The sequence below is a fragment of the Somniosus microcephalus genome, chromosome 7 (genome assembly GCF_052327205.1).
Source record: "Somniosus microcephalus isolate GS21.2 chromosome 7, FLI_Smic_1.0, whole genome shotgun sequence".
Taxonomy (NCBI): Eukaryota; Metazoa; Chordata; class Chondrichthyes; order Squaliformes; family Somniosidae; genus Somniosus; species Somniosus microcephalus.
This window is the reverse complement of record NC_140993.1, coordinates 238,731,450-238,749,425: the sequence shown is the minus strand read 5'-3', so window position 1 is coordinate 238,749,425 and position 17,976 is coordinate 238,731,450. Positions and strand designations below refer to the sequence as shown.

General features: G+C 41.7%; 1 protein-coding gene across 10 annotated transcripts in view; it reads left to right on the top strand.

Annotated features, from left to right (window-relative positions):
- The window catches only part of ubr5 (ubiquitin protein ligase E3 component n-recognin 5), a 167,358-nt gene that overhangs the window by 49,816 nt on the left and 99,566 nt on the right, over nt 1–17,976 (top strand). For 8 of the 10 annotated variants that reach the window (XM_085993475.1, XM_085993473.1, XM_085993472.1 and 5 more), the window contains 5 exons: nt 6,131–6,240; nt 6,625–6,737; nt 8,238–8,381; nt 9,880–10,038; nt 13,614–13,725. In XM_085993475.1, coding sequence (XP_085849601.1) covers nt 6,131–6,240; nt 6,625–6,737; nt 8,238–8,381; nt 9,880–10,038; nt 13,614–13,725 — 638 coding nt within the window. The remainder of the gene's footprint in view (nt 1–6,130; nt 6,241–6,624; nt 6,738–8,237; nt 8,382–9,879; nt 10,039–13,613; nt 13,726–17,976) is intronic. The other 2 variants (XM_085993481.1, XM_085993480.1) reach the window with 1 other exon arrangement.

Here is a 17,976-nt window from a genome sequence, read left to right as displayed (position 1 = left end):
TTCAGAGTTAGAAGGTTGTGGGTTCAATCCGCGTACCAGGGTTTGAATGCGCTATCGAGACTAGCACTTCAGTGCAGTATTGAGGGAGTGCTGGTTTGTCAGAGATGCCATTCTTCAGATGAAACATTCAATGGAGTTGCTACCTGAAAGCTTTTAACATGAAAGACAAGATTTAGATTGAAGTATTTATTCTTCAGTATCCATACATGCTCCCTCAGGATTTTTCTTACCCTGCATTAGGGACTGTCTTTTCTCTCCACATGCTTGCTTGCGCTCTCCTCCCTGCCACCAGATAAAACATTAATTGTTTACAATCACATTTTGTCCCATGTTGTGCTGATCAGGCAAAAATGAGCCTGTTTTAGCTGCACTTAGCATCAATTATTAATTTTAGTTGGTCCAAAACGCTCTAAATGGGCTCCTTTTGAGCACTGTTGGGCCAAATTTTGCTCTCCGCAGCTGTTCGTTAGACTTGCACTTACCCATAAACGTTCTGTGGTTTTGCACTGGGGCTTAGTATAAATTAGAGAGCCAAAAAGTGCAGCGCCCTCTACAAAGCATCTGGGATTGTTTAGGATTATTTGATCAAATAAGTAAAATCTAAGAGAATTAGACTCCACACGTGTCGAAGTTAATTTTCAATGCCAGAGAGGTGGTTTGGCAGTAATTAAGACTTGCCACGCCTTTAAATGGGTACTTGCACTAGAATGGACAAGGCCCAACACACTCTAGTGAGTTTAGTGTGTATATATCGTTAAGTACAGCTACTTCATGCCGTTCAATGTATTTGAATGATGTCAGATGGTGAAATGCTATTTTCGGGAAGCTTTTGGTGGAACGTCGCATCTTGGATTCCAACTTCCAGATTTCCACGTTTAACTGCACGTGTGCAGTTGCTGGAAGTTACTGTTCAATTTCCACGTAACTAATGGTGAGCGCAGTTGGCCATGCCACTATTTCTACTGCAAAATCCAGCCCATTATTTCTCAGTTTGAGGGCAAAATTTATAAGAACATAAGAAGTAGGAGCAGGAGTAGGCCATACGGCCCCTCGGGCCTGCTCCGCCATTCAGTAGGATCATGGCTGATCCGAACCTAGACTCACGTCCACTTCCCTGCCCTCTCCCCGCATTCCCTTATCCGCTAGGAAACTGTCTATCTCCGCTTTAAATTTATTTAATGTCGCAGCTTCCACAGCTCTCTGAGGTAGCAAATTCCATAGATTTACTACCCTGAGTGAAGAAGTTTCTCCTCATCTCAGTTCTGAAATGGCAGCCCCTTATTCTAAGATTATGCCCCCTAGTTCTAGTCTCACCCAGCAGTGGAAACATCCTCACCGCATCCACCCGATCAAGCCCCCTCGCAATCTTATGTTTCAATAAGATCGCGCCTCATTCTTCTGAATTCCAATGAGTAGAGGCCCAACCTACTCGACCTTTCCTCATAGGTCAACCCCCTCATCTCCGGAATCAACTGAGTGAACCTTCTCTGAACTGCCTCGAGAGCAAGTATATCTTAAATATGGGAACCAAAACTGTACGCAGTATTCCAGGTGTGGCCTCACCAGTACCCTGTATAACTGCAGCAAGACTTCCCTGCTTTTATACTCCACCCCCCTTGCAATAAAAGCCAAGATTCCATTGGCCTTCCTGATCACCTGCTGTACCTGCATACAAACCTTCTGTGTTTCATGCACCAGGACCCCCAGATCCCTTTGTACTGTAGCACTTTGCAGTTTCTCTCCATTTAGATAATAACTTGCTCTTTGATTTTTTTCTGCCAAAGTGCATAACCTCACACTTTCCAACATTATGTTCCATCTGCCAAATTTTTGCCCACTCACTTAGCCTGTCTATATCCTTTTGCAGGTTTTTTATGTGCTCCTCACTCACTGCTTTCCCTCCCATCTTTGTATCGTCGGCAAACTTGGATACGTTGCACTCAGTCCCTTCCTCCAAATCGTTAATATAGATTGTAAAGAGTTGGGGTCCCAGCACCGACCCCTGCGGAACACCACTAGTTACTGATTGCCAACCCGAGAATGAACTATTTATCCCAACTCTCTCTTTTCTGTTAGATAGCCAATCTTCCACCCATGCCAGTATATTGCCCCCAATCCTGTGACTTTTTATCTTGTGCAGTAATCTTTTGTGTGGCACCTTGTCAAATGCCTTTTGGAAGTCCAAATACACCACATCCACTGGTTCCCCTTTATCCACCCTGTTTGTTACGTCCTCAAAGAATTCGAGCAAATTTGTCAAACATGACTTCCCCTTCGTAAAACCATGCTGACTCTGTCCTATTAAATTATGCTTATCCAAATCCAAATGTCCTGTTACTGCTTCTTTAATAATGGACTCCAACATTTTACCAACCACAGATGTTAGGCTAACTGGTCTATACTTTCCAGCCTTTTGTCTGCCTCCCTTTTTAAATAAGGGCGTTACATTAGCAGTTTTCCAATCTGCTGGGACCTTTCCAGAATCCAGGGAGTTTTGGAAAATTACCACCAATGCATCCACAATCCCTACCGCTACTTCTCTCAAGACCCTAGGATGTAAGCCATCGGGTCATGGGGATTTATCCGCCTTTAGTCCCATTATCTTACCGAGTACCACCTCCTTAGTGATTTTAATCGTGTTTAGCTCCTCCCCCCCCCCCCCCCCCCCCCATAGCCCCCTCTTTGCCCAGTGTTGGAATATTTTTAATGTCCTCTACTGTAAAGACTGATACAAAATATTTGTTCAGCGTTTTTGCCATCTCCATGTTCCCCACCACTAATTTCCCGGTCTCGTCCTCTAAGGGACCAACATTCACTTTAGCCACCCTTTTTCTTTTTATATAACTGTAGAAACTCTTGCTATCTGTTTTTATATTTTTTGCTAGTTTACTTTCATAATCTATCTTCCCTTTCTTAATTAATCTTTGTGATTCTTTGCTGGCTTTTAAATGCTTCCCAATCTTCTATCCTCCCACTAGATTTGGGTACTTTATATGCCCTTGTTTTCAGTCGGATACTATCATTTATTACTTTACTTAGCCATGGATGGCTGTCTTTTCTTTTACGCCCCTTTTTCCTCACTGGAATATATTTTTCTTAAGTTGTGAAATATCTCCTTGAACCGTCTTACACTTTAATCTATTTTCCCAGTCCACTTTAGTCAACTCTGCTCTCATACCTTCATAGTCTCCTTTATTTAAGCTTAGTATGCTGGTTTGAGATCCAACTCTCTCACCCTCCAACTGATTTTGGAATTCAACCATGTTATGGTCACTCATTCCAAGGGGATCCTTTACTAGGACATTTTTTATTAATCCTGTCTCATTACACAGGACCAGATCTAAGATTGCCTGCCCCCTGGTTGGTTCAGTAACATACTGCTCAAGGAACCCGTCCCTAATGCACTCTATGAACTCTTCCTCAAGGCTGCCCTGCCCAACTTGATTTGTCCAGTCAATATGAAAGTTAAAATCCCCCATGATTATACAGGAAACTTTGTGCTATCCGGCACCGACGGGACCAAGCTGTTGCTGTCCCATCAAAACTGCCGGACAAACCAGTGCTAATGTTGTAACATAGAGATTTTGAGCTCCATATCTGGCGACAAACCCTATTGCCACAGCTTCTAAACAGTCGGCTGTACCTTGCAAGCGTCTCTGTAGCTTAGCAACAGCTTCAGCGAGACCTTGCAGAGCCTGACTGGCGGGGAAAAAAAAGCAACGAAAAGAAAAAAAAAACTAATGAAACGGCTCCTGCTTTTTGCCGGTGGCTCGAGCATTCCGGACAGTTAACCTCCGGATAAACCAAAGTTTCCTGTAGCTGTTCCCTTATTACAAGCCCCAACTATTTCCTGATTTATACTCCGACCAACAGAGTTGCAACTGTTAGGCCTATAGACTACGCCCACTAGTGATTTTTTCCCCTTATTATTCCTTATCTCCACCCAAACTGTTTCACTATCCTGATCCTTTGACCCAATATCATTTCTCACTATTGCAGTGATTCCATCCTTTATTAACATAGCCACCCCACCTTCCTTTCCTTCCTAATTGTCAAATACCCCTGGATGTTTAGTTCCCTGTCATGGTCACCTTGCAGCCATGTTTCTGTAATGGCCACCAGATCATGCTCATGTGTAGTTATTTGTACCGTCAACTCGTCTATTTTGTTATGAATGCTGCGTGCATTCAGATAAAAAAAACTTTTAAATATGTTTTGTGACAATTTATTCCTGCTTTTACCCCCTTTACTACTCCCTTATCTTTATATACATTCTGTCCCTTCCTGACACATTCTGGTTTTTAATTCCCCCACTGCTACCTTGCTCTATTCTTCTCCGTTGACATTTTAATTTTTCGCTCTCTTGAAACCTCCCCCCCACTAATTAGTTTAAAGCCCTCCCTACAGCCCTAGTTATTCGATTCGCCAGGATTCTAGTCCCAGCACTGGCCAAGTGAAGTCTGTCCCAACGGAACAACTTTCTCCCATCCCAGTACTGGTGCCAGTGTCCCAAGAAGCAAAACCCATTTCTCCCACACCAGTCTTTGAGCCATGCATTTAACTCTGATTTTATTTACCCTAGCCAAATTTGCTCGTGGCTCAGGTAGTAATCCAGAGATTATTACCCTTGTGGTTCTGCTTTTTGAATTTGGCCCCTAGCTGCTCATGCTCGCTCAGCAGAACCTCTTTCCTTGTCCTATCTATGTCGTTGGTACCAACATAGACCACGACAACTGGATCCTCCCCCTCCCACTCCAAGTTTCTCTCCAGCCCAGAGGAGATGTCCTTAACCCTGGCACCGGGCAGGCAACACAGCCTTCGGGACTCTTGCTCTATCCCCTACCACTACAACATTTCTTTTTACTTCCCCCGCCCCCCCCCCCACTTGAATGGCCCCTCGTTCCACAGTGCTGTGGCCAGGTTGCTCATCCTCCCTGCAGTCCTGTTCCCGTCCTCACAGGGAGTAAGAGCCTCGAACCTGTTGGACAAGAGCAAGGGCTGCGGCTCCTCCAACACTACCTCCTGGATCCCCGTACCTACCTCGCTCATAGTCACACCCTCCTGTCCCTGACCACGGAATACATCTGAATTAGTTAATCTAATTGGTGTGACTACTTCCTGGAACAGAGACCAGGTAACCCCCCCCCCCTCCTCCCTGATGTGTTGCAGTGTTTGAAGCTCGGACTCCAGCTCATCAACGCGGAGCTGGAGTTCCTCGAGCAGCCAACACTTACTGCAAATGTGATCATCGTGAACATCAATGGTGTCCACCAGCTCCCACATATTGCAGCAGTAACACGTCGCCTGCTCTGCCATTCTATGTAATTAATTAAATTTATTAATATTTTTAAATACCCTCTGCCCCAATTTTAGATGATGAATATCACACCTATTTAATTGAACTTACCAACTTATAAAGGTTTAAAAGGGAAGGAAAAGTACTCCCCAACCAGCCAATCACCTACCAGCTTGGCTGTGATGTCGCGCTTGAATTCTGACGTCCCTTTGGAATGTTGCCTGTTTAGGCTGCCTCGCCTCGCTGCTCCGACTCGACACCCGCTGCTGCTCCCGGCTGCCTCGACTGGGCCTCGCCTCGATGCTCCGCCTCCGCGATGTCTGCTAATCCTGAGACTGGCAGGAAAAACAAAAACAGCACCTCACACCCCACTCACCCTAACTCTCTCACTTACCCAAACTCTCAAAAGGCACTCTCTGCTGCTAGCGCTCCATACTGCTTGCACTAACACTGGTCTTTTTAAACTTCTGATATTCAAAGATTTAAAATTATACATAAATATCTTCAATAAATAACTTCAGATCAACTGCTAATTCAACATGCTCAACAACATTCCAGGCATTACCTGATTATGTAATATCCAGGGCAAGCCTTCATATGAAAAAAAGACGTGTAACAGTTTTTAGAATAAATAATAACTCCAGTGGATTCTGGATACATAAAACAATGGTTTTTTAATTAAGGGTTGATTTTAGTTTATTTAAAGTGATTCATCTTTGATTTTCACTTGTCCATATCCGAATAAACTCTTTTAGTTTTACTTGGTATAACTACATGGTGGAATGTTCTACATCTTTGTTTTGAAATGTAGCTAACTTCAATTTTCTTGTACAGGACTGAGAGCAAACAAGAACCCGTGAAGACTGAGATGGGACCACCACCGTCTCCAGCGTCCACTTGCAGTGATGCATCTTCTATCGCTAGTAGTGCATCACTACCCTACAGTAAGTATTCCAAAAGAGAGGTTCCAGAATTTCCCTGTTTACAAGTTGTTTTTAAATGATTAGTTTTGATCTGGAATGCACTGCCTGAAAGGGTGGTGGAAGCAGATTCAATAGTAACTTTCAAAAGGGTATTGGATAAATACTGAAGGTGAAAAAATTGCAAGGCTATGGGTAAAGAGCAGGGGAGTGGGACTAATTGGAAAGCTCTTTCAAAGAGCTGGCACAAGCATGATGGGCCGGGTGGCCTCCTGTGCTGTATGATTCGATGATTGTCAGCTGCTTCTATTTATAGCATTTAATATCTTTAGTACTAATAGTCATGTTAAGTGAATTGTGCATGCCTTGTAATTGTTCAGGTATGATTAGTTAATTCTTTTAATACAGAACGTAGGCGTTCCACTCCAGCACCTAAAGAGGAAGAAAAAGTGAATGAAGAGCAGTGGCCACTTAGAGAAGTGGTATTTGTTGAAGATGTTAAAAATGTACCAGTAGGGAAGGTATGAAACTTAACAAACATATTTGGTGTTGCAACAATACTGAATAGTAAACTTAATGAAACTATTGTAATCTGAAAATGTGAGGGGAGTGACTTCAAATGTATAATCATTTATATAAAAAAATTACTTTGTGGTTCACAAATAACTTGACAAATTTTTGTATGCCAGAGTGGTGTATAAAAACTACAGAAATTGTTTGAAATTTATGCTTTAGACATATTTTGCCATCTAATCTATTTTATAGTGAAAGCCAATTAACATCAGTTTCTCATGTTCATTGGCTGTATACTGAATAACATTGCTATTAAAATGACAGCCTATTTACAGTGATGGCTTGTGCACCACTTTTAATTCTTTAAGTAGCAGTGGAATGCACTTCTCCAATCAATGGAAACTTGACATTTCCAGGCATAAAAAGCCAGAGTCAATGCATTGGTTCTAAAGATTTTTGTCATTGCAGTAGTTTAAAATTCAGCTGCAGGAAACCATCTTGGAAATGCAGGTTTTTTAAACAAAATATGTAGGTGTTTTCAAGCCATACAATGAACATGAAGCCGAGAATGTAGCAGTTTCCGAATCCATCAGTAGCAGAGTGCAATAGTTTTGGGTTGAACTGATAGCTTATTGTAACTTGCTCATTTATTCATTTTGTTAAAATGGCAGTAACACTTAAAATATCTCCTGGTTTAGTGAAATACAATATTTCACTCGATTCCCATGGTATAAATATTTTTCCTGAATTGGTGAATAATTCTTCAGCGATTCTATGGGCCGGATCTTGCTCTAGCGGCATGCCCTCTTAGTTGGATTTTTTTCTGCACCTTTCAGTTCAAAAAATTTTTGTGCTGCAACTTGCTGGAAGTGCAAGCTGATAGCGGTGTAGCGAGGGCAAAGGGGTACCTTGGTGAACAGCGGGACCAACCGTGTTCTCCTTGTCCAATGAGATTTAAGGATTGAGAAAAAAACAGCAACAGAGGAGGAGGAGGGTAAATTAGAGTGGGTGAATTAGTCAAATCAGGTACGGAAAGAGAAGGAAGTAAAGATTGGATTAAGAGAGGGGAAAAAAGACCGAAAGGAGAAGTAACGAATTTAAAAATTGAATAAATACAGGAATGAGATTAAACACTTTAAATTGTTCCCATTCTGGTCCAGAGAGGTCGATTAGCATTGCATAAACAATTATCACATCGTTAAAAGGATACATACGCACTTAATCACTGGCCCTAGCTTGCTGCGGTGAGTTTAATGGGCAATTAATGTGCAAATCCAACAAGTTCTTAAAACTAATCTGGAGGCTAAGGACGAGGTGCCGTAAGTCGACCAGCAAGTTTGAGATTTGCAACTCACACAGAACTTTGAACTTGCTGGCCAATTTGCACATTGATAACAGTGTGCGTTGTTAACACGCCGTTATTTTTCCAGCAAGATCTGGCCCTGTGTTATGCCGGACATAATTCCAGCAGCGTTTGTCAACAAAATGCACTTTAATTTCTCCAAAAGGTATTGAAAGTGGATGGTGCCTATGTTGCTGTGAAATTCCCTGGGACTTCGAGCAGTGTCAGTAATCAGAGTTGTACTAGTACAGATGCTGATCCAACTTCGCTCTTGCAAGACTGTAGGCTACTTCGAATTGACGAACTTCAAGTAAGCATTCTAAAACCAATTTTTAAATGGTACATAACTGTTTTATACGTGGAATAGCTGACTTGTGGAAATACTGGAGAAGTGGGCATTGAGTTGTAGATTTATAGCTGAGAGTTCAAGGTATTTTCTTTAATATTGGCAAGACAATTTTAAACACTTGGAACTGTAGCTTTAGTTTTTAAAGCTGTATTTAATGCTCTCCATTTTGATTTAGCTAAATTTAGTAATTATTAGCAGCTCAGCCAACCAAAATGAGTCAAGGACACCAAAAGACCTCTGGTAGCTTGCTTAAATGGCTGTTCTTCGGGTCTAGAATATATTACAGGGACAGAAATCCCAGCAGAGCCAAATATGTAAACTTTCCTTTTTTAGAATCGGATTTGGGAGCCCTGCCTATTTCTCTTCCACTCCTACTTGCCCTCCCCAAACCCACTCCTACTTGCCCTCCCCAGTCCCGTTATCAGAAAGTTCTTGTGCTAACACAGTTGTAGCACTCCACATTTGCCTTTGCTTGATGAAACCAACATACCTTCCTCATCTGTGTGGCCCAGTGCCAAAGAATTTTTATGGGAATCTGCTAGTTGACTGTCAAAGCATCAGCCAAATGCATTCCTAGTGTGAAACTTGCACTTTAGGGACTTCAAAAATGAATAAACACGATAAGCACCTTCAGATTGCCCTTTATAACGGCCAATCTAACATTTATGATCTTTCTCATCTCAAACTCCTATTTTTCTGCTCTAATTTGGGTACTTGTCAAATTGAATGGTTCAATTAAGTTAATTAACTGCTTTAGGTGTCAGTTTATTCAATAAATCAACAATTCTTAACTAAAGTTATTGATTTTAAGCAGCGGTAGATTTAACTTGGAGCTGAAGCTCTGCACAAAGCATAACATCAATTCCATTTTTTTAAAAACACACACTTGGGTCATGTCTCTCTCCTTTTCTCCAATGAGAAATTAGTTTCTCAAATATTAAATCATAAATCAACAATTTAAAACTTGAAGCCGTATTGGTATTTTCAGTGGAAGCTTTCAAACAACTTTGATTACTGTATTTTTGGATCAAAATTTAAGCATGCCATTTTTCTCTCCCATCTGAATACTAACAATTTGAACAAATTAACCTGAGCAGAAAGGGTTTCTCACTATATAGAGGACTCTTTGGAGCCGATTTTTACTGAGCATAATGGCATGGGAAAGGGGTGGATACCTGTAATGCGGGTTCTCTACCCCTTTGTGCATGGCACACGTTTTTGGTTCTAATTTGGCCACTTGTTAAATTTTCTTGCTATCAAACTGGGTCAGCACCAGGTGCAAATTCTGCTTGTATTTAATAGGCATCCAGGTTGTTGAGCGCTGACCTGTGTATGACAGTAAGTTTAAAAGACATTCAACAATCTTTGTCATCTCTGAACCGGTTTTATTTTTTTTCTGCTAGCATTTAGGAAATCTTGAGCCTTTGTGACAATTAGAGTATTTTTTTTTTACTCCCAGCACTATTATTGGTACCAATGGGTTCTCCAGTGGGAATCCTCCCTATCTAACGTGTTTGGAAAACGAGGACCAACGGAAGGATGCCAACCAGGTCAGACTGCACGTGAGGTATTCTGTGCCCACCCAGCAGTACCCTCACACCCGAATCTGCAGACAGAGGTGACTAGACCTTGCTTTGGCAGATAATTAGTGCATGTGGTGGCTCCTATTTCCATAAGAAACTGGGATACCCGACCCAATGGTACTATTGACATGTTAATGCTTGACTACCTGTTATGTTAGATGGTTCTTTAGAAGGCGCCCAATCACAGTATATCACGCTTTCAGTGGTACGTCTTAAAAGAAGGCATGCCAGGGTGATTATAGTCAGCAAAAGCACACCTGCCAAGCATATTTACAGGCATTATCGCACTTACCTGGCAATGCTTGTAGGAAATTCTCTTGACAGGGCCTGGGTCAGCACAGAGCCAGATGTAGAACGAGGCCACCTGCAGCTACTGTGCAGCCAAGAGTTGGCGCAACCAGTGATGGTAGGAGTCGGCTGCCGCCACTTCCTTTCTGGAATGCTGCACTTCTGACTTGTGGGGATCATGCTGCGGAGTGACCGAGGGTAACTCCTCTCTCAGCCACCATGTGCTGTACGACCTTCACTTCAGCAGCCATGAAATGTGGTCAGGCACTGGGCTGATCTGTCATTTGCTTGCAGACTTGTGCCCATTCCCCTTTCCGCCTTGGCAAAGGCCATAAGTGGGTTGAGCTACCTTTTGGATCCTTTCAGATTCTCGAAGAATTTTTGTTCCTCTATTCTTTGACTTCTGCATGGCTTTAAAATTTCACTTGCACACCATTATTTGCTCTCACCACTGTGGTTCCTGCATTTGTCCAAGTTGGCACCTGGAGTTGTCAATAATTATATGTGGGCTGATGGCATGGAATTTGTGGTGTGAGCACATTCTATTCTCGTGAAATTTTCACCAGCTCTCAGAAGTTTAGAACTCATTTACGCTAGTATGTGAAAACAGGCCCATTATTATTAATAAAATGTGACAGTACAGAAACAGGCCTTTTGACCATCAACTCTGCACCAGTTTCTTAATCCACACAAGCCACCTAGTCTAATTTCGCTCTCCTCCTTGCTCCTCGCACCCTTTAATATTGCTGTTTTTCAATCAACCATCTAATTTCATTTGATGAGAATTTATGGACTCTGCACAAAGGGTGATTAGAATTTACACTTCTCGGTCAAAGAATATTTTTTCTAACCGTCCATTAAATTTTTTTTGTGGGGAAAAAAAATTACATTTATGCCACCTTGTTGCTGTCTCACTGACCAGTGGAAACAATTGATTGTTATCTTATTATTACCCCTTTATAATCAGGTCACCCCTTGGCTGTAGTGAAAAAATCCCTAAAATAAGTCTCCATAACCTCTCAACCCCCAAAACATACTAGTGAATCTGCACTGCAACTTTTCCATTGCTTTTATGTCCTTCTAATGGGGTGTCCAAAACTGTACATAGTACTGCAACTGAGGCCTAACTAAGGTCTTGCTTTTATGTTCTAGATATAAAATCAAGAATTGCATTTGCCTTTTTATGACTGCTCATACTGCCACTCTTAATGACCTGAGCATCTGCAGACCAAAGTTTGCTCCTTTATACCACTTCAAATATTAGCATTTGAAGTGTATTCCTTCTGTCTGTCTGTGTCTCTCTTTCTCTCTCGTTCCAAAATATATTGCTTCATATTTTTCCACATGGAACTGTATTTGCCACCTATCTACTCATCCTGTTAGCCTATTTCGGTCCGTCTGCAATCTTTTCACTATCCTCCTCACCATGTATGATGGCCCCCACTTGGTATCATCAGCAAATGTCAATATTATTCCCTTCAATTGCGAACTCCCGATCATTTTATGTATATAGTTAATAAAAGCAGCTCCAGCACAGCCCCGTCGAGCATCACTGACCAGATCTTTCCAGTCCAAGAAACTTCCTTTTCCAGCTACACTTTGCTTCCGGCCCTCTAACTATCTCTACCCATCAGGCCACAATATCCTGTGTTCTCATTTCTTGTGGCACATTATTAAATGCTTTTTGAAAATCCTGATAAACCACATCTTCTGCACTTTTAGCTGTTCCCTCTGGTTTTTTCTTCAAAGTATTCGGTAAGGTTGTCGAGCATGATCTCTATTTTAGAAGTCCATAGCGAATGGCCCTAATAAAGATTTGTTTCGCCAAGTGCTTTAGTAATTGCATCCCATATTATGCAGGTCAGTAGTTTGCCAACAACTGAAGTAACTAGCATATAATTTCCTGACTTAACCTATCCCCCATTCCTTTTGAAAAGGGAGTTCCATTCCCACTCTTCAGTTCTCTGGCAAAATTTTCCTTTCCATCAAATTTTGAAAAATTGTCTGCGTATTTGCTATTCCTTCCTAGTTTCCCTCGAGATTCTCAGTTCCCAGTGATTTGTCTGTGTCTATCTTAAGTTTGTGTAACTACTTTGTTACAATTTCTCTAAAAAGTGACCTCTGCTAACAGTTCTTCACCCACCTCTAGTGATTCTGCAATCATAGTATCCACACCTCTGAAAACTGAGGCAAAATACTCATCTCGTATCTACCATTTTCTCCACTCAAAGCTTGCTTACTTCATCTCATGGCAGTCTGCTTCCTCTTACTAATGTGCTTGTATAAAGCCTTTTAATTCCCCAGATAATTTAATAACTTTCTCAGTCCAATTTTTTTAAATTTCCCATTTATAAAGCTTTCCTGTATCTTATGAAAAGTTGAGTCTGCGCCACATGACGTTCCTTTGTCACATTTTTGTCAACTTTTTCCCCATTATAATTTCCTTTATGCATTTCATTGTGTTTTGACTATAAACCTGCTGCACTATAATTGCACAATCTGGCCCCTTGGGATTTGTGCCCAATCTGCGCATCAGAGAGCACCTCTGAGAAATTTGAGTTGGCATCTGCCAGCTTATGTCACCGCTGGGTAAGTTTTGGTGTCAAGGTTTAGGTTTATCTTCAGTTATTTCAGAGTATAATTTCAAGCTAGTCGATCTTCTGTGGTATTGCACACTGGGAGTATAACCAAATGCTGCCTGCAGGTGAAATGGAGCTAGGGCCGGGGATAATTGGACTTGGGGGTAGAGACACAAATCATTCTTCTCTCCCTCTCCCAGTATCAGGTTATCCTTGTTGTCACCTATTTAAACTCCTTGCCCACTAAGCAATTTAACCTGGTAAACATCCCAATCTCCAATTCCTTTTTGAAATACCCACTGAGCTGTATACTTAGCTCTCTTCTTCCTCCCCCTCCATCCCTTCTTCTGGCCCTATCACCTCTTTCCTCCCTCCCTTCTTGAATCTCTCACTGCCACTGCGTTTGTGCACTTAACTCTTTCCTCTTCATCCCCCCCACCCCCCCCCTCCATAGCCACCTGCTTCTTGCTGATATTGCTCATAGTTTTTCTGGACACCTTCATCTGTGCTGTAGGTCACCCACACTGTGTACCTATTCTTTCTCCATGATACAGAATTACAGTGATGGACATGTTATACAGAGCTGTGGTGTATTTTGTTGTTGGGTTGTAAAGTTTGCATGTAGAATAACGACTTTATGTTGCTTATAGTGAAGTTATTGTAACTGAAAACCTTAGCGGAGCTTCTCTCGTAGAACATGCTGAGTGCAATTTTTATGTTTGTGCTCCTCTACATTGCTTCAGGTGGTGAAAACGGGCGGGACACCAAAGATTCCAGACTGTTTCCAACGCACGCCTAAAAAGCTTACTATGCCAGACAAAGCAGAGATCCTTGCAGTGAATGTGGATTCCAAGGGTAAGTGCAGCAGCTGGCCTTATACTCCATAAATTTATTGGTATAACTTTTTTCTACAGCAAATGAAGCACTTTTATTATCAGTGCCACAATATAACCAAGCTCTCACCATTGGCCATGATCAGCTGAAGCAAATGTCAAAGAATGTTAATTTTTAATAATGTTGATCTAGAAATGCAGTAACTTCAACCTACAATTGTTTACGAAGGCCATTAGTGAAATTGCTAAAACACTATCGTTAAGAACTATATTGACAGCAGTGTATTTGTGAAGGGCGGTTTAATATGAATGAACAAGTCAATCAAAGGGTTGCCCTCTTAACAGAAGTGGAACTAACCTAATTCTGTTTTGAACATAGCATAGAAGGGACAAATATATGTGGTTGGCAGAATCGCTATAAAAGAACACTTGTCAGTTAATGACATTAGAAAATTGTTTGAGTAAATTATCTGTAATGCTAAAAAGGAAAATCACTATTGGGCTGTTTCTATATTATTTTGTACCTTGTTTTCTGTTTTAAAACTGTTGGAGCTACCTGATGGCTTAATGGGTAAATGTACTGTTAGTGTAGGGCTGAGCCCTTTCAGCCCTGGTATCATTTATGTGAATCTGTGCTGTATCCCAAGGCCAGGAAGATCAATTGTTCAATCCCTGGTCTGCAATGATCTCTGCATGGGCAGTATTTGGGATGCTAAGATTGGCTTCTGCAACCCTGGAGAAAAGCAGATAGGACTTCTGTTCTGAACACTGATTAGCGATCCCTTCTGGAAACACACATGATGAATGAGAACAGGAGTCGACTTGACAGGATATGCCCTCTAAATTCAAATCACCTATCAACATACACTGCGTATGCTTAAACATGACATTTGACTACTTGGGCAAGGCATTAGAAAGCAGTTGGACCTATACTCCAGCATGCATTGGAGCTGTTACATAGGAACATGAGTAGGCCATTGAAACCCTCTGGCCGGTTCTGCCATTCAATTAGATAATGCCTGACTGTACTCCCAACTCCATTTACCTGACTTTGGTACTTATCATTTGATATGCTTACCTAACAAAATTCTATTAACCTTGGTCTTAAAATGTTCAATTAATCCAGCTGTACAGCCTTTTGGGGAAAGAGAGGTGCAGATCTCTACTTCCCTGAAAAGGCGCTTCCTGATTTCACCCCTAAACGGCCTTGCTCTAATTTTAAGATTGTGCCCCCTTGTTCTGGATTACCTCACCAGAGGAAATAGTTTCTCTATCTAGCTTATTGAATCCCTTAAATCAGATTAAACATCTCGATTAGATCACCCCTCAACCTATTAAATTCAAAGGAATACAAGCCACGTTTATGAAACACGTCCTCAATTTAACCCTTTCAGTCCTGGTATCATTTAAGTGAATCTGTGCTGTACCCCAAGGCCATTATATTTTTCCTGAAGTGTGGTGCCCAATACTGAATGCATTACTCCATGTGCAGTCTGACCAACGCTCTGCGCAGCTAAAGCATAACTTCCTCCCTTTGTATTCCAGTCCCTAGAGATAAAGGCCTTTTAACTTTTCCATTAGCCTTTTTGATTACTTTTTGAACCTCTGCACTAGCTTGTAATGATTTGTGTACATGGGCACTTAAATCCCTTTGGTCCTCCATAGCGCCTAGTATGTCACCATTAAGAAAATATTTTGATTTCTCTTTCTTGAATCCAAAGTAGATGACCTCCCTTCCCTACACTGAACTACAGCTGCCATAGTTTTGCCCATTTACTTAGTCTATGTCCCTTTGTAACTTCCTGCTTCCGTCTACACAATTTACTGTGCCTCCCAACTTAGTGTCATCTGCAAACTCTATTTCTTCAGCTGTATATATTATTTTATATATATATTTTATATATATATGTATATATGTATGTATATATATATATATATGTCACTAATCAATCCAGTAAGGAATCTGGAGAAACGTATTCATCCAGAGTGTGGTTCAAATATGGAACTGGCTACCAAATTGAGTAGTTGAGACAAATACCATAGATGCTTTTAAGGGGACACTAGATAAGTACATGAGGGAGAAAGGAATAGAAGGCTATGCTGATGGGATTAAATGAAGTAGGGTGGGAGGAGGTTCCTGTGGAGCATAAACACCAGCACAGACCAGTTGGGCTGAATGGCCTGTTGTGCTGTAAATTCTACGTAATTAGTTAAATGTGAACTATCCTTCATAAATCCCTATTGACATTTAGTTGATCTTTGATCAGCTAATACTTGTCCAAGTACTCTGTCTGAAATTGCAATAACTTCCCCACAACTGACGTTAAACTGACGATATTCAGGAAAGATAGGCAAAAAGGAAAGGGAGGTGGGGTAGCATTACTGGTTAAAGAAGGGATTAACACAATTGTAATGAAGGATATTCGCTCTGATGAGGTGGTATCTGTATGGGTAGAATTGAGAAATACTAAGGGGGAAAAAAACGTTAGTGGGAGTGGTTTATAGACCTCCAAACAGTAAGGCGGAGGTTGGGGATGGCATTAAAAGAGAAATTTAAGAAGCGTGCAATAAGGGCACAGCAGTCATCATGGGTGACTTTAATCTACATATAGATTGGGCCAACCAAATGAGTAACAATACTGTGGAGGAGGAATTCCTGGAGTGTTTACGGGATGGTTTCCTGGACCAATATGTCGAGGAACCAACCAGAGATCAGGCCATCTTAGACTGGGTATTATGTAACGAGAAAGGATTAATTAGCAATCTTGTTGTACGAGGCCCCTTGGGTCGGAGCGATCATAATATGATCGAATTCTTCATTAAAATGGAGAATGAGCAGCACGGTGGCATAGTGGTTAGCACTGTTGCCTCACAGCGCCAGGGACCCGGGTTCGAATCCAGCCTCGGGCGACTGTCTGTGTGGAGTTTGCACATTCTCCCCGTGTTTGCGTGGGTTTCCTCCGGGTGCTCCGGTTTCCTCCCACAGTCCAAAGATGTGCGGGTTAGGTTGATTGGCTATGATAAATTGGCCCTTAGTGTTAGGGGGATTAAATACATGGGGTTACGGGGATAGGGTGGGATATGTGTTGGTGTAGGGGTTACGGGAATTGGGTGGGATATGTGTCGGTGCAGGCTCGATGGGCCGAAATGGCCTCTATCTGCACTGTGGGGTTTCTGTGATTTCTGTGAAGTAGTTGACTCGGAGACTAGGGTCCTCAATTTAAATAAAGGAAACTACGATGGTCTGAGGAGTGAGTTGGGTAGGATTGATTGGGGAATGGCACTCAAAGGGTTGACGGTGGATAGGCAATGGCAAACATTCAAAGACCGAATGGATGAGCTGCAGAATTTGTTCATCCCAGTTTGGCATAAAAATAAAACAAAAAAGGTGACCCAACCGTGGCTAACGAGGGAAATTAGGGATAGCATAAGGTCCAAGGAGAGGGCATATAAATTGGCCAGAAAAAGCAATTATCCTGAGGATTGGGAGCAGTTTAGGATTCAACAAAGGAGGACAAAGGGATTAATTAAGAAAGGGAAAATAGAATATGAGAGTAAGCTTGCAGAGAACATAAAAACTGACTGTAAAAGCTTTTATAGATATGTGAAGAGAAAAAGATTGGTGAAGTCAATTGTAGGTCCCTTGCAGTCAGAATCGGGGGAATTTATAATCGGGAACTAAGAAATGGCAGACCAACTAAATACATATTTTGGTTCTGTCTTCACAAAGGAGGACACAAATAACCTCCCAGAGATGCCGGGGAACATAGGGTCTGATGAAAGGGTGGAACTGAAAGAAATCAGTATTTGTAGGGAAATGGTGTTAGGAAAATTGATGGGACTGAAGGCCGATAAATCCCCAGGGCCTGATGATCTACATCCCGGGGTACTTAAGGAAGTGGCCCTAGAAATAGTAGATGCATTGCTGGTCATCTTCCAGAACTCGATAAACTCTGGAACGGTACCCATGGATTGGCGGGTAGCTAATGTTACCCCACTATTCAAAAAAGGTGGTAGAGAAAAGGCGGGGAATTAGCTTGACATCGGTAGTGGGGAAAATGCTAGAGTCCATTATAAAAGATGTAATGGCAGAGCACTTGGAAAGCAGTGACTGGATCGGACAAAGTCAACATGGATTTACAAAAGGTAAATCATGCTTGACTAATCTACTGGAATTTTTTGAGAATGTAACTGGTAAAATAGATAAGGGAGAACCAGTGGATGTGGTGTATTTGGACTTTCAGAAGGCTTTCGATAAGGTTCCACATAAGAG